A 14101-nucleotide genomic window follows, 5' to 3' on the forward strand; every position below is an offset into this window, starting at 1 on the left:
AGGCAGAGAAAACTAACCTGAAATTTACCCATAAACTTCGCATCATCAATGCTGTTTTAGAATAGGTTATGATGGTTACAATCGAAAGTCACAAATATTTGTACCATCTTAACTCTTAAATTGTTGTAAATATCATAATATCTGGTATACTTTCTCGTTAAATAAACTATTATTAATTATTTACGACAATATGCACGATGACACGGTAAAAAACGGTTCGAGCACTTGCTGTAATATGTAATAATATTATAATAATGCTTTAAAACTAGTAAGTGAAACTTTACATGGCTCTATGTACTTAGGTACATACGTTACGTGGTGTATAATCGTACAAAATAATTTTACTGTAAAAGTCAAACGTAAAAAGATTTATTTAATTGCATTTACAAAATACATACTCTTGTGTGTATATTTGCCCTGCAGTGGGACAATAATGGCTGGAAAATGAAATTAAATGTATGTTACGTGTTTATTCATGCAAATGTCAGCATTTGTGAAATAACTTCGATGACCCTTTTTTTTGTTGGAAAGATGGTACCTCAGTAGCTCAAATTTGAACAAAATAACAAATTAAGGGTAGAATCCGGCTTACTGGGTTTCTCCAACTTTCCGTTAACCCGTTTCAATAAACCATGGCAAATAGATGTAATTTCACAAAACTTTGCAGTTCGGTTTTTTATAAAAAAAGTTATAATTATGTCTAAAACCATCTAAGTCTGTAGAAATAAGATCGAAGTATTGTCGTGTTATATTACTAAAAACGCGCTGCATTCACTAAAGTTTACTTCTGAAATATATTATAGCAACTGCCTCCGTGGCCGAACACTTTACCATGCTGGACTGCCACTCAGAGCTCTCGGGTTCGATTCCCGAGCTGGGAGAAATTTTTGTATGTCATAGATTTATTTCTCTCGTGAGTTTGATTTGGGTGTAATTTATAGTTTTCTGTGTGTGTGTCCATGACACCCGCGACCAGAGAACAAAAAAGTAATGAAAATGGACACTCTCCGTCCGCCCCTCCCTAGCTTTAGATACCGCATCACGCCCCGCACATAGACGGTCACATTAACTGAACAACAAGGCTTTCGGTGAGCCGTTTTCGTGATAAGACGGGTTTGACATTTGAAAATAGTTGTCATTTATTCATTATGAAACTTGTACGTTAATATACATAACATTGACTTACAATTATATGGACGTCGGGTCCGCGCTAAAAAGTGTCCGCACTTGTAAGGCGCTAAAATCGTATACAGAGCGCCAAACTCCGCTTTAGTCTTCATTTGTTCTACTGACAGCGCGATACTGCGATGACATTACAATTTAAATTTCGAATAGGTTGACTTGGGACATTTTTTCGTGGTTTTTGTATTAGACCCGTCGTCCATTTATTTGTAAGTCATGATACATAACATCATTGTACGTTACTACTTATAATGGTCGTGAATTGTACTGTGTACGAGGAGTTTCTTTCGTTTTCCGAAAAGTGAAACGAAGTAAGTAAAAAAAAACTTATGTCTGAGACTCATTCAGTTATTGTTTTCTTCATTTATTTAGTGCAGAGTAATATTTATAATACAGATTTCTTATATCAATATAGTGAGACGCCTTAAGTCCGTGACCTTATTGGACAAGGGTTCTCGAATTTTCAATTTGTATTGCCGATGATTATTACGTAGTAAATATGCCTAACTATTAATTAGCTAACCTTAGCCACGCAATTTCAAATACCTTGGTTATCTTATTTAAAAGTACCTGTCCAAAATATAACATTTTAACTGCTTTTAATATATTTTTTAAATAAATGTTCAATATTATTGTAGTTAGTGAATTAATGAAAAATATAATATTATATCTATGTAAATATTTAATGAACATGTGTAATTATTAGGATTTTATTAATAGAATTATAGATAACAGATTCGCGCTGGAATTTTCGCTATGTTGCCGCTATTAACCACGTAACGTAATAGTACGACAAAGTGATGGGTAACCCTGCCACTTGACGCACATATTTGCGCGTGTGCAGATAGCGCCTTGCTGTATGTAGTAGTAGTAGGTAAATAAGTTTCCGCCGTTGTATGGAGTGTGTGCCCACGACATAGGGTTTTCCTAGTACGAGGATATGAATGTATAGTATGAATATAGTATATATTAACGCATACTATATATTACATACTGTGACTATTTCTCGAACATGCTGTATGCTATTGCTTGGCAACGGAGTTGAGGAGTTTCTTAAGTTTAATTTCGTAATTAACCTTTGTAATGTCTAGTCAAAGTAACGGTTAGTAGATTTCAACTAAATCCAATAGTTTAACCATAATTAAGTATTTAGTCTGTTAGCACCATTTTAATCGGTATTCTTGCATCTGGCGTTTTAAATGTTTGCTAGGATTAATCGACGAAACCTGCGAAACCTCACATAGTCGTTTGTAGTATTAATTTGTTTCAAATTAAAGTGTTTTATCTGCGTGTAAGGCATCGACAAGGTCGGGTATTATGACCTAATAGCGTTAGGGGATTAGTGTGAACTTAATTCTTGAAGCCCCGGCACTTGGTAGGGCTCGAAGGGAAGTATCACTCCGATAGCAGCAGCGCAACAACGCGGTCGCTTCCACGGAGGCAGCAGGTAAGACTTTTCAAAAACCAAACCATTTTTGAGAACTGCATTGTATAAATTAGGCAATTACAATAGTAGAGTAGCCAAACATTCTGTCTGTTTTAATCAATAAGATATTCTGCGAAATTTGTTAAATTCGTGAAATCTAGAGGTCGATGAAGTCGTGCAAGTTTTGATAACAAGATTGAGTGACGTTAAAAATGAACTAAATTAACTAATTTTCGTACTTTACTTAATAATATATTGAGGTGACCCAAATAGCCAAGATGAAGGAGGGATTAAACATATTATCGTTACCGAGCCCCACCGAGAGGTACAACCTCGACAAGCAGCTGGGCTCCGGTATCTTCGGCGAAGTCTTCAAAGCATCTGACACGCAAGCCGCGGGCAAACCGGTTGCAGTCAAGATACAAGTGCTCACCGACGATAATGAACCACACATTGAGGAAGAATACAAAATCCTAAGAGATTTCACAAAACATCAAAACCTTATAGACTTCTATGGAGTATTCCTCGAGAAAGCTGAAGGCCTTAAGAAAATTTGGTTCATTTTAGAGGTAAGTGAACCTACTATCTTATTCTAAATTCTTCATGGCTTCATTGCAAAGTCTTTTAAGTAAACACCCAAACATCTGAGACACTTCAAACAATGAATCGTCTGTTTTCCAGCTTTGTGAATACGGATCTGTCATTGACATTATCAGAAAACTGAATACAGCCGAGAGAAAAATGTCCGAAGAGTACATAGCCTACATACTGAAATATACGATCAAGGTAAGCCCATATTCGATTGACTATAAACATGTCCCTCGTCACATTCGAGTCGAGATCGCTGTTTATAAAACAAAGGGCCTGCCATTCCAGCTTTCAACCGCTGAATCAATTGGTGGGTACTTTGAATGCAAACTCAATTGTTCTCCGATCTACGTCCGTGCGACTCCTTCGCGTGACGTCGAATAAATATTGTCCACAGAACGTCCACGTACGTTGAAATACTATCTAGAGCCATTACTTAAAATGCAGGCCGCTTTATTTGATGTGATGCGCGACGGAACAGTCGAACTTGTCGATGCGAATGTCGGAGCGCGCCCGACAACACCGTGATGGCCCCCCATCGCGGCGCATCGCTCAATTATCGTAAATAATGCTCGCACACACAAGATATACGGACCTCTGACGCAGTAGCCAATGATCTCTCCGGTTGCGGCCCTGCAATCAATAACCTCCTTTACTCTCGAGCTACTAAAGTTCTCATTCCGCGATAGTCTTAAATCTTTTAAGCCGAGAAAGATCCCAGTGAAGTTAAATGCGTATTATCTTTATGCATGCCACTTGGTTCACAATACTGGTGCCCTGTCGTTTTCGTTCGGCAGATCTTGAACGCATATCTATCGATGTAGCAACTCGTAAGCTACGGTCAAAGTCAGCACTAGAGTTGGCAATTAACTTATCGAGATAAGTTATGGATTTTATTTATACGGGTGATATTATTGAAAAACAGTTTATCTTGAAATTGAAGAACAAATATTATGTATTGATAATAGCACGTCGGATTTTGCAATTTGGACTTTTATTGTAAGTGGTATTGCGGTCGCAAATCTTAAGCGTAAAGGGAGACGTGCCGTTATTTGTTAAAGACACAAGCGATCATAAATATTTATATATTTAGCACATGCAACTTTTCATAGAACCGTCCCAATACAATATTGTTGCATTTCTATTACCCAAACCTCCAAAAACGACAGTCTCCTTTAAATCTTTCTAAAGACTGTATTAAGTAGGTAATTTTTCATAATAGCAATAGGGACTAAGGAGTAGACCATTACCATTTGACCATTTGTCACTAAGCCGCGTTTTAGTTAGCGAATTGCAGAATTCTGCACCAAGAAATGTACACTCGGTCTACAGATTGTGTTCTAGAGTTACTTTCTTTAATAGCCGAGACTAAATTAAAATTTTCAATTATCGATACACAACAGATGCATCGCTCATCCCTATAGGCCCAACGATTGTAATGAACGCATTAAGCATACTGATATATCAAACAGTTGAGAACGCGGACAGGTCGGCTGCGACAGCCGGGACTCCGGCGCATGCAAATAGCCTCCAATGAATCTGAGGGGCGTGGGCCATTGACTGACACTGACGTTGGCATAGCCGCGTCAGTATGTCAGTCCATTCGTCCATTCGTTCATTCCTTAGGGGCGGTCGCTCCATCACTCCACGTCAAACGCACGTGTTGACTTCTCCGATTGGTGCGATCAATTCAATCTCATCCTCGTATGTATTCTAGGCCCTCATTTACTTACACGAGAACAATGTGATCCATCGCAATGTACGATGTAGCAACATCTTGATAACGAAGGATGGAGAAATAAAACTAAGTGACTTTGGCCTATCGTGCAAGTTAAAGGAAGCGTTTGGGAAGATCAAAACGTGTATTGGATCGCCGAGTTGGATGGCGCCTGAAGTGGTGGCGAAAGGGAGTGGATACAGTAATAGGGTGGATGTTTGGGCTTTGGGAATAACGACGATTGAAATGGCAGATGGCAAAGCACCTTTTCAAGATATGCACCCGACTAGAGCACTATTTCAGATTTTGAGGAATCCACCACCTAGTTTCTTGAAGCCTGCGATGTGGACTAACGACATTAATGATTTCGTAACTGAGTAAGTATTGGTACAGTTTCTTCATCATCATCATCATGAATCCTCTATACGTTCAAACGTCCCACTGCTGGGCACAGGTTTCCTCTAAAGAAAGAGTTTAACCACACTACACAGGCACAATGAAAGACGAGGACGATTTTCAAGGTTTGTGAACCGTCTTGATTTACAGGTTTCATCAAGATGATTTCCTTCACCGTTAAGGAGAATTGTTGCTACCAAACGTTCACGAAACAGTTTATTACTAATGTATACTGTTTTATTTAATAACAATAATATGAATGGAATTTTTTAGATGCTTAGAGAAGAATCCAGAGCACAGGCCGTTTATAATGGAATTGGAGGAGCATCCTTTTATTCAATCCGTTCCTGAAAACGATTACCATGTAAGAACTAAGCAATTGTTCATAGATGTGATAGTTTACAGTAACAGAGAATTGTAATCAAACAGAATTTATTTTTTCAGCTTTCTACTGAGCTTAAGATGTTAATAGTGGACTTAGAAGATAAAGAAGTACCGAGCAAAACGCCGGAGAGAATAATTAAAAATGGCCTTCTTGTAACCGAAGGGTCTAAAGAACCTGAGACTATGCAAGTGGAAGATTTAGCAGCTTTAGAAAATCTAACAGAAGACAACATATTAAGTGAACTCCAAACCAAACTTGCGAAAGGTTGTTTTACATCATTCATTGGAGATATTCTGCTTATACTAAATCCAAATATTAATGAAGATATTTACAATGAAGCGGTAAGTAATGTTAGCACACATTCAGACAGGTATGTCAAATTATAGAGTAAACAAGTAGCGGTTTTGTGTTTTCAGTGGCACAAGAAATACGAGTGCAAATCAAGGTCCGATAATGAACCTCACATATTCGCGGTAGCTGACAGTGCATTTCAAAACGCTCTACATCATAATGAACCACAACACATTGTCTTTTCTGGTGAAAGTAAATCAGGCAAAACCACAAACATGATGCACGCATTATCACACTTAACGTATTTAGGGGCAATGAAGAATAACACAGGCGAACGAATTCAAAAAGCAACTAAAGTCATTCAAACTGCAATGACAGCAGCAACACAACTGAATGCTCACTCAACAAGAAGTATTTTTCAAGTGCAAGTAACTTATGGCAGTTCCGGTAAATTAAGTGGCGCTATATTTTGGTTATACCAATTGGAAAAATGGCGCGTATCTTCAACAGACATGTAAATATTGTTAACAATTACATATAATTTAGCATATTAATTCCTTATTTATTTACTCAATTAAAATGAATAAATTTGGTTATAGGACCCATGCAAATTTCAATCTGTTATATTATTTCTACGATGCGATGGAAAATGAGAACAGGTTAGAGTTTTTCTGTTTAGAGAAAAATAGAAAGTATCGATATTTACGAATATTAGACGAATCAATTAAAGGGTCGAAAGGTGTTCGTGATACTCCCGAAGAAAATGTAGAAAGCTACAAAGAATTTATAGACAATCTGAAAGCTTTAGAATGGGAGGAAGAGGACATCACAACGTTTGAGACTATTTTGGCTGGTATACTTGTACTTGGCAATGTCAGATTCAAAGATGGTAAATATGGTTCAGCCGAAATAGAAAATCCCGAAGAAGCCAAAAAAGTTGCGAAGCTTTTATCTTTAGATGTGGTGAAATTTCTGTGGGCGTTACTAAATTACTGCTTGATCGAAAAAGGCACTGCTGTAAAAAGAAAACATTCTACTGACGAAGCTAGAGACGCAAGAGATACTTTAGCTAGTGCTCTATACAAGAGACTAATTGATTGGATGATTAATTTAATAAATTCGAAACTATCATTTATGCGATCTGTCTTGTAAGTATTTTAACGTATTACCTACCGTCTAGTACAATAGGCATTTTAAAAAAATGCATTATACTTATCTATCATCTATTTGTAGTGGAGACAAATACTCAGTAAGTCTACTGGACATGTTCGGTTTCGAATGTTATCATAGAAACCGGCTGGAGCAACTAATCGTCAATACAACTAACGAACAAATACAATTTCTTTACAATCAACGTATATTCGCTTGGGAAATGCAAGAAGCTGCTGAAGAAGAAATTCCGGCAGTATCATTACATTTCTATGATAACAAAAATGCAGTAGATCAACTAATGGGTCGGCCCCTCGGTCTTTTTTATATTTTAGATGAAGCGAGTCGAATTGGGAGTGGACAAGAGTTTATAATGAGTAAGTTGTTTTACGACTTAACCTGTAAACATTCTCAAAATCCGACACTTTGACGAGTGAATAAATGTTTTTAGGTACAATAAGAACTTCATGTAAAGGGCCTTATATCAAACTTTCTGGAAGTCATGAATTCAGCGTCGCCCATTACACGGGAAAAGTTAATTACGATGCAAGAGAAATGGCGGACAAAAACCAAGATTTTCTGCCCCCTGAAATGATAGAAACTATGAGAGCTTCTACAAATATGACTGTACAACAGCTATTTAGAAACAAGCTAACTAAGACTGGGAATTTGACTGTATCACCAGGTCAAAGTAAGGTTACTGTTGTGCGATCAAAATCTGAAAAAGAAGCGGAGAATACAAAGGCCAGAGTTAGTAATATATTTAAGTTTACGCATACGAAAATTCTCGGTTAAACATTAACGAACATAAGTACCCTAGGTACTGAAATTTAAATGATTCTAGATAAAACGATAAATAACTATTTTCGTTTCGATTTCAGAAATATAATACAGAATCTAAGGGTCAATTCTCACAAGTACACCGAATGAGAACAGCAGCAGCTACATACCGCGCTACTAGCTTAGAGATTCTCAAACAGCTCTCCGTAGGCCCTGGAAGTGGAGGGACACATTACGTTCGTTGCGTTAGGTCAGATCTGAGTGATAACCCCAGAGGCTTCCACACTGAAGTCATTAGACAGCAATTGAGGGCTTTGGCTATTTTGGACACGGCTAAGGCGCGTCAGAGCGGCTTTTCTAGTCGAATCCCATTTGCAGAGTTTATCAGAAGGTACAAATATTAATGTCACATTGCATCATGTCACCGGAGTAACAAGCCATGTTAACATGTCGTGGAAATTTCCAGATACCGATTTCTAGCTTTCGATTTTGATGAGACTGTAGAAGAAACAAAAGACAACTGCAGATTGTTGCTCATTCGTCTGAAGATGGAAGGTTGGGAACTGGGAAAGACAAAAGTATTCCTAAAGTACTACAACGAAGAATTTTTGTCCAGGTACATAGCCTTTACCGAGTATACGAATTCAAGCGACGTTTGAATTATCCAGACTTTTCTCTAAATGAATTGTAAATTGTTCCTATTTTTAACAGATTGTATGAGACTCAAGTAAAGAAAATTGTCAAGGTACAATCAATGATGCGGGCTTTTTTGGCAAGAAATAGAGCAGCCAAAAGCAAGTCGAAACAATTGCATAGTAAGCATCGCTATCAATAAGTCAATAATAATGAGACTAAAATAATATAAATCGAAATAAAACTGAAATAAACGACACCGTTTTATTTCCAGTTAAAGAATTGAAGAAACAACAATCATTAAACGTAACAGATGACGATGCCGCCTTATTGATACAAAAGGGTATGCAATAACAACAGGTCATCTAAAAGATACAAAGACTATAGGTTAGGGTTAACTTTAAATTATTCTTTCTAGCTTACAGAGGATACATAGTGCGGAAAGCTTACGGCCCTTTAATAAATAAATCAACAGGACAAATTGATGAAGAAACATCTTCGTTTCTAAAGAGGTTTGCTATGAAATGGAAGAGCCGTTCCATTTTCCAAGTCCTTTTACAATACAGAGCAGTGCGGTATCAGGACTTAGTGCATTTCTCACAACAGGTAAAAATAACTCACTATCTTAGTCAATAATTAGGTAAAAAACTTAAACCACTGTTTAGAATAATTATGACGTATGCTCCAGAACTCCTTTGTCTTTTTTAAGTCATATTTGAAAAAAGTAATTTTAATTATAATTGAAAGGAAATATAAACAAGCTTACCTTAATTTTCAGGTCCACATTTACAATCAAGCAGTTTTAGAATCACTGACAAATACGAGCATTTCAGTATTACTGGATCGTGTGGATCCGCAATCCAATAAAGACTTCCTAGGATCAGGGCCACCTACAGTCTGGAAACTGCCTTTCCGAATCGACCAGTTGCAGTACTATGACACGTCATATATGTGTGATCCTTCCGGTAAAAGCAGGTAAGTTTGATATTCTTCAAATTACTCAAAAAATAGCAAAACTGTACCACACCAAATCGGATTTTTAACACTTACTACTGTTTGTACGCTAAAATAACGCTTGATTTCACAATTTGCGTTCTTGTCTGTCAATGGTCATTCTTTTCAGTGATACATTTGCTAATCAATACGACTCAGACCACGAACAATGGGATGAACCCCTAAAACGCCGCTTCACCTCCGTCGAACCAACAAAGACCACAGCAGGAACACAAACTCTGATCACCGTACCGTTCTGCAGAGATCCCACACAACCCGTGGCAATACTGCCCCCAGATGACAGACCAAAAACCATACGGACGCCCTCTTCAAGAGAAGATGTGAACAGACCAACGGTCTACAAGAAAAAACCAGGCTATACTCCGAATTATTACCAACCCCCCGCGCCATGGACCCCACGTGATGACACAAACATTCTAGAAAGTAGCGTACCAGTATTGCGCAAAACGAATTTCAGCAGAAGTCTCTATGGAGTTGACCAACCTGACATGAAAGATCCAATCAGAGAACTTCAAGCTTTGGCCAAATCAACCAATGACGTGAACGATGAGGATGACCCACCATTCAACTTTCAAGCTATGTTGAAGAAAACGCCTAGAAACAGAGCATCTATGAAAAGACACGGGGAGAGAGAGAATGACATTTTAGAAAACAAGACCGCTCCTCCAAAACATATTCTTTCTGGCGGTAAAAAGTCTCCAGCTCCAGCACCGCCAAGGTGCGCAAATAAAGAATTTGTACGAAGAGACTCCAGAGAACTCATAATGTCTGCAATAAAGAAAAGAGATTCCTGTAACAATTTGGCTAATGCAGTGGATAGCAAGCACAGTGGGAGAATTGTTCTAGCGCCTGGGATTACTATAGAAGGCACAGTTACGGATTTATAAAAGGAAAAGCAAATGTGTTCTGTAAAAAATATATTTAATCTCCATTGCGTTGGAAGTCCGCATACATCCCTTATTAATAATATTATGGCATAACACTTTTAAGTTTTAAAGCCATACAGTTACAATAATTCATAAGAATTTATTATTTTCCATATCGAATCAAATATAATTTATTTTTCAATAGAGTTAAGTATATCGAATACAAAATAAAATTACTTCGACTCATGGCATATAAAATACACGATGTTACTTAAAAATACACATCTTAGGAAATATCACGTTATTAATATAATATCAAAATTAAATCCACTTAGCTTTAAAATTTCTTAATCAAACATTTGCTTTGGTAACTTATTATTACTTATGAACTAAAGTGGTCAAGTTAGATCATTTTATATGTCATAGAAGATGAGTAGAAACAAAGCTAGAGACATGTAAAAAAATTAACAACTAAAACTAATGTAGTTAATAGACAACGTGTGAGAAGAACGATATAATGGCTATATGCTTCAAATAGTTCTATGATATTCCCATTGAAGGAACTAACAGTTTTTGCCAGTAGTTCTATTTTAGCAGTATCTTCAGCTCTTGTAAAGGTACTACAGGGAAAAACAGTCGCAACTGTACCTTCAAAGGAACTTTCAGGACAACCAGGAGCAAAACACAATTTTGCTCTAGTGTGCTTCAATAATATCTATACATAAGTTTATTTACTTACTATGTCTTGTTATTATTTATTATGGGCAAATTTATGTATAGTAGAAAATAACTGTTACAGGTTAGCTGGTCAAAGAAATTTTCTTAATAGAGGCCTGTTCGTTTTAAAACTTCATACATTCTTGCAAGTCATATTCTAATAGTAATTTCCATGTTTTATGTAATAATCGTGAAGCTCTTTATATTCATTTGTACAGTTTGATATGTCCCCATTTTCCTCATGTAATAGATAAAAAACTGAGCATTGTTAATTAATACCTTAGTTTTATGATCACAAAGTTGCAACTGCCTTACATTATTTCGTATAGAATATGCACTCATATATAAACAATAAAGATACAAAAATATGCGTTTCATTTCGTTCACATTTTAATTTAAATCTCAACATTTCTTTAGGCATCTTATCCAAATATTATATTTTTATATAAATCTTCATTTCCTTACAACGCATCCTTCCTTACGTTATTTCCGAATATATCTTATGATTCATTTACATCTGTGCCACATAAGCGTGTAACACACAGAGGGCGAATGCGGGTCGGGTAATGGCGGTGTCACGCGCCCGCGCTCGGTGTTGAACCCGCCGCGGAACCGACCCGACCCGCGCCCGACTTGCATTTGGTTTTTTTTTTTGTTTACGTAAATATGAAATGACACAGATGAAAATGCACAGTTAAATAACTTAACTAATATTGTTTGTCGATAATATTATAAGAGCATAGAAAAATATGTGTGTTTCTCGCTCGTCAGATCGGTAATCCGAGCAAACGGTCCAATGGGACTTTTTACGCGTTTGTCACACCAGTCTAACGAATTATATTTTTTGCTTCCATTCATACGATCTTATTAAAAAATGTAAGTCTCCATTTTTTTTTACTAAGGCGATCACAAATTTAAGACGATTTACATATTTACTTATTTAGAAGTTTTCAACTAACAATACAGTGTGTACAAAAGTCAGTTGCTCAAATGGGACAGATCAGACGAGCGGGAAACATCAAAGAATATAAAATCAGCATTTTATTTCTACGTATACGCCTAATACTTAAGCTCTATTTTCAGTCATTTAAAAAGTTCACACACAATTTATTGCAAACTAGCAAATTACTAGACTTCAGTTCCTTAAACTTTTCACATTTTTTTTTAAATATATTCCCCGAAATAATGACAGTCTTCCTGGTCACGCGACAGCAGTAGGAACTGCCTTCTTTAGCTTATCAATAAGGTTATCCTGAGATAAATAATAAGAGTTGATTTATTCAACACATGGAAGTATGACTGAGAAAAGCTTTCGCTGGCGCTTGCATAGTTAAAACAAATTATATGAAAAACCAACAGCATAGAATTGTAGATAATTGATGTTGTTTTTGGTTTTTTAATAATTTTTTGAATTGGCGGATTCCGATATAAAAATTCATAGCATTTCTTCAGACGCCATCTATGGGCACAATTTTGTACTTTGAACTTGAGAGCTTTCACTCAAATATTAAAGAAAATTAAAAAGGACCGCTCATGTGCAATGCTCAATTCAAACGCATCACATCAACTTTTGAATGCTTTATTCAGCGCTGTTGGTTTGGGATTTTTCCTCCGAAATGTAATTAATTTTAGTATAATGAAAGTAGCCTCCCCGCACGACGCGACGTACCATTCCTGTTCTGTACGTCTGACGCATGGCGTAGCCTGGGAAACAATCAGCGAGTACCTTACGCCGATCGGCAAATCCTTGCTTGGCAAGCATTATAGTATGCCATCGATAGGATAAGAAGTTTAATAAATTCAATTATAATGAAGGCAAATTTTAAACTGTGCTTATACATAAATATGGATTTCGGAATGTACACACGTAATGTAACAGACGCACTCACTGTGTGAAGATGGGATACAATTAAATAATCATTGAGTGCTACCATTCACTAAAGCATGGTTCTATATCTATCAAAATTCAGCCACGAAATTTCTGCACCTTCGAATTTTGTCTCAAACTGAGATTGCTATTGTTTGTCATGGAGTTAATCTCCCTAGTGAGCGATAATTGTATCCCTGTGGCGTAAAAGTATTCAGATTATATTGTTTTCTTAATTATTTTCCAAACAAAGGGTTAGTATACATAGAAATTATAATTATAATGAAAAGTAATTAAAATGTACAATGGACCCTACAAGGACTAATTCGTTTCTGACTTTGTATTGAGATCACCACATTTAATTTACTTATACAAATAATGACGTCGATTCAGGGAAACTAAAATTAAACTACATTTAATACAGTCTATGATAAATATCAGAAATAAATGACAGAAAATATCGATAATTTAGAAATGTCAAATTTAGGCGATCCTCATAGACTATTCCATGGTTTTTTATTAAAATTTAAACGGTCTGAAATAAAATTATACCACCTTCCTTTTCCCTTGCATAATAAAGACAGATGCACACAACGTAACATTCAGTTTGTGTTTGCCTGAATCGACCCCAATGTCACTTCAATTGCACACATAACTCAAGGTAAATAAGTCATTTCATTTATCTTGAAGAAACTAATGGCTTTATGTGATAATTGCAAATTGATCGCTATCCACAGCAAACATTATTGTGACTATAACAATACTTGACAGATTTAGGAATCATTGTTTTAAACACAAATGACCATTGACTGCAGTAACTAGCTTGACTGGTGGACAATGTCTAATAAAGACAAATTACTGTTGACTGCAGTTACTGTCTTTGCTGATGCACAATGTCTTATAAAAACAAATGACCGTTGACTACAGTTACTGTCTTTGCTGATGTACAATGTCTTATATAGACAAATGACCATTAACTACAGTTACTGGTTTTGTGGTGCACAATGTCACAAATGTTTGTTGACTGCAGTTACTGACTGCCAGTGCACCATGACATTTTTCGTAATTTGACACTTTACTTAAGAAATGC

The 14101-nt window shown here is 36.4% G+C and overlaps 1 protein-coding gene across 1 annotated transcript; it reads left to right on the forward strand.

Annotated features, from left to right (window-relative positions):
- Positions 1 to 2740: 2740 nt before the first annotated feature.
- On the forward strand, positions 2741 to 11497 carry LOC113235041 (neither inactivation nor afterpotential protein C). Its single transcript, XM_026470577.1, has 16 exons — positions 2741 to 3177; positions 3290 to 3394; positions 4914 to 5290; positions 5583 to 5673; positions 5754 to 6035; positions 6111 to 6499; positions 6585 to 7133; positions 7219 to 7511; positions 7586 to 7884; positions 8016 to 8305; positions 8381 to 8530; positions 8626 to 8729; positions 8822 to 8890; positions 8966 to 9153; positions 9326 to 9522; positions 9671 to 11497. The coding sequence occupies exons 1-16, from the start codon at positions 2887 to 2889 to the stop codon at positions 10446 to 10448; spliced, it is 4452 nt and encodes a 1483-aa protein (XP_026326362.1). The 5' UTR covers positions 2741 to 2886; the 3' UTR covers positions 10449 to 11497.
- Positions 11498 to 14101: the final 2604 nt, after the last annotated feature.

The sequence above is a fragment of the Hyposmocoma kahamanoa genome, unplaced genomic scaffold, assembly GCF_003589595.1.
Source record: "Hyposmocoma kahamanoa isolate Upper Pololo Valley unplaced genomic scaffold, ASM358959v1 102, whole genome shotgun sequence".
Classification (NCBI taxonomy): Eukaryota; Metazoa; Arthropoda; class Insecta; order Lepidoptera; family Cosmopterigidae; genus Hyposmocoma; species Hyposmocoma kahamanoa.

Bases quoted from the DNA above. Each gene is read 5' to 3' on its own strand.
- LOC113235041 (XM_026470577.1), top strand. From the start codon at position 2,887: ATGAAGGAGGGATTAAACATATTATCGTTACCGAGCCCCACCGAGAGG. The intron at 6,036-6,110 runs GTAAGTAATGTT...TTGTGTTTTCAG, and splicing joins AAGATATTTACAATGAAGCG to TGGCACAAGAAATACGAGTG. The intron at 7,885-8,015 runs GTTAGTAATATA...TTTCGATTTCAG, and splicing joins CGGAGAATACAAAGGCCAGA to AAATATAATACAGAATCTAA.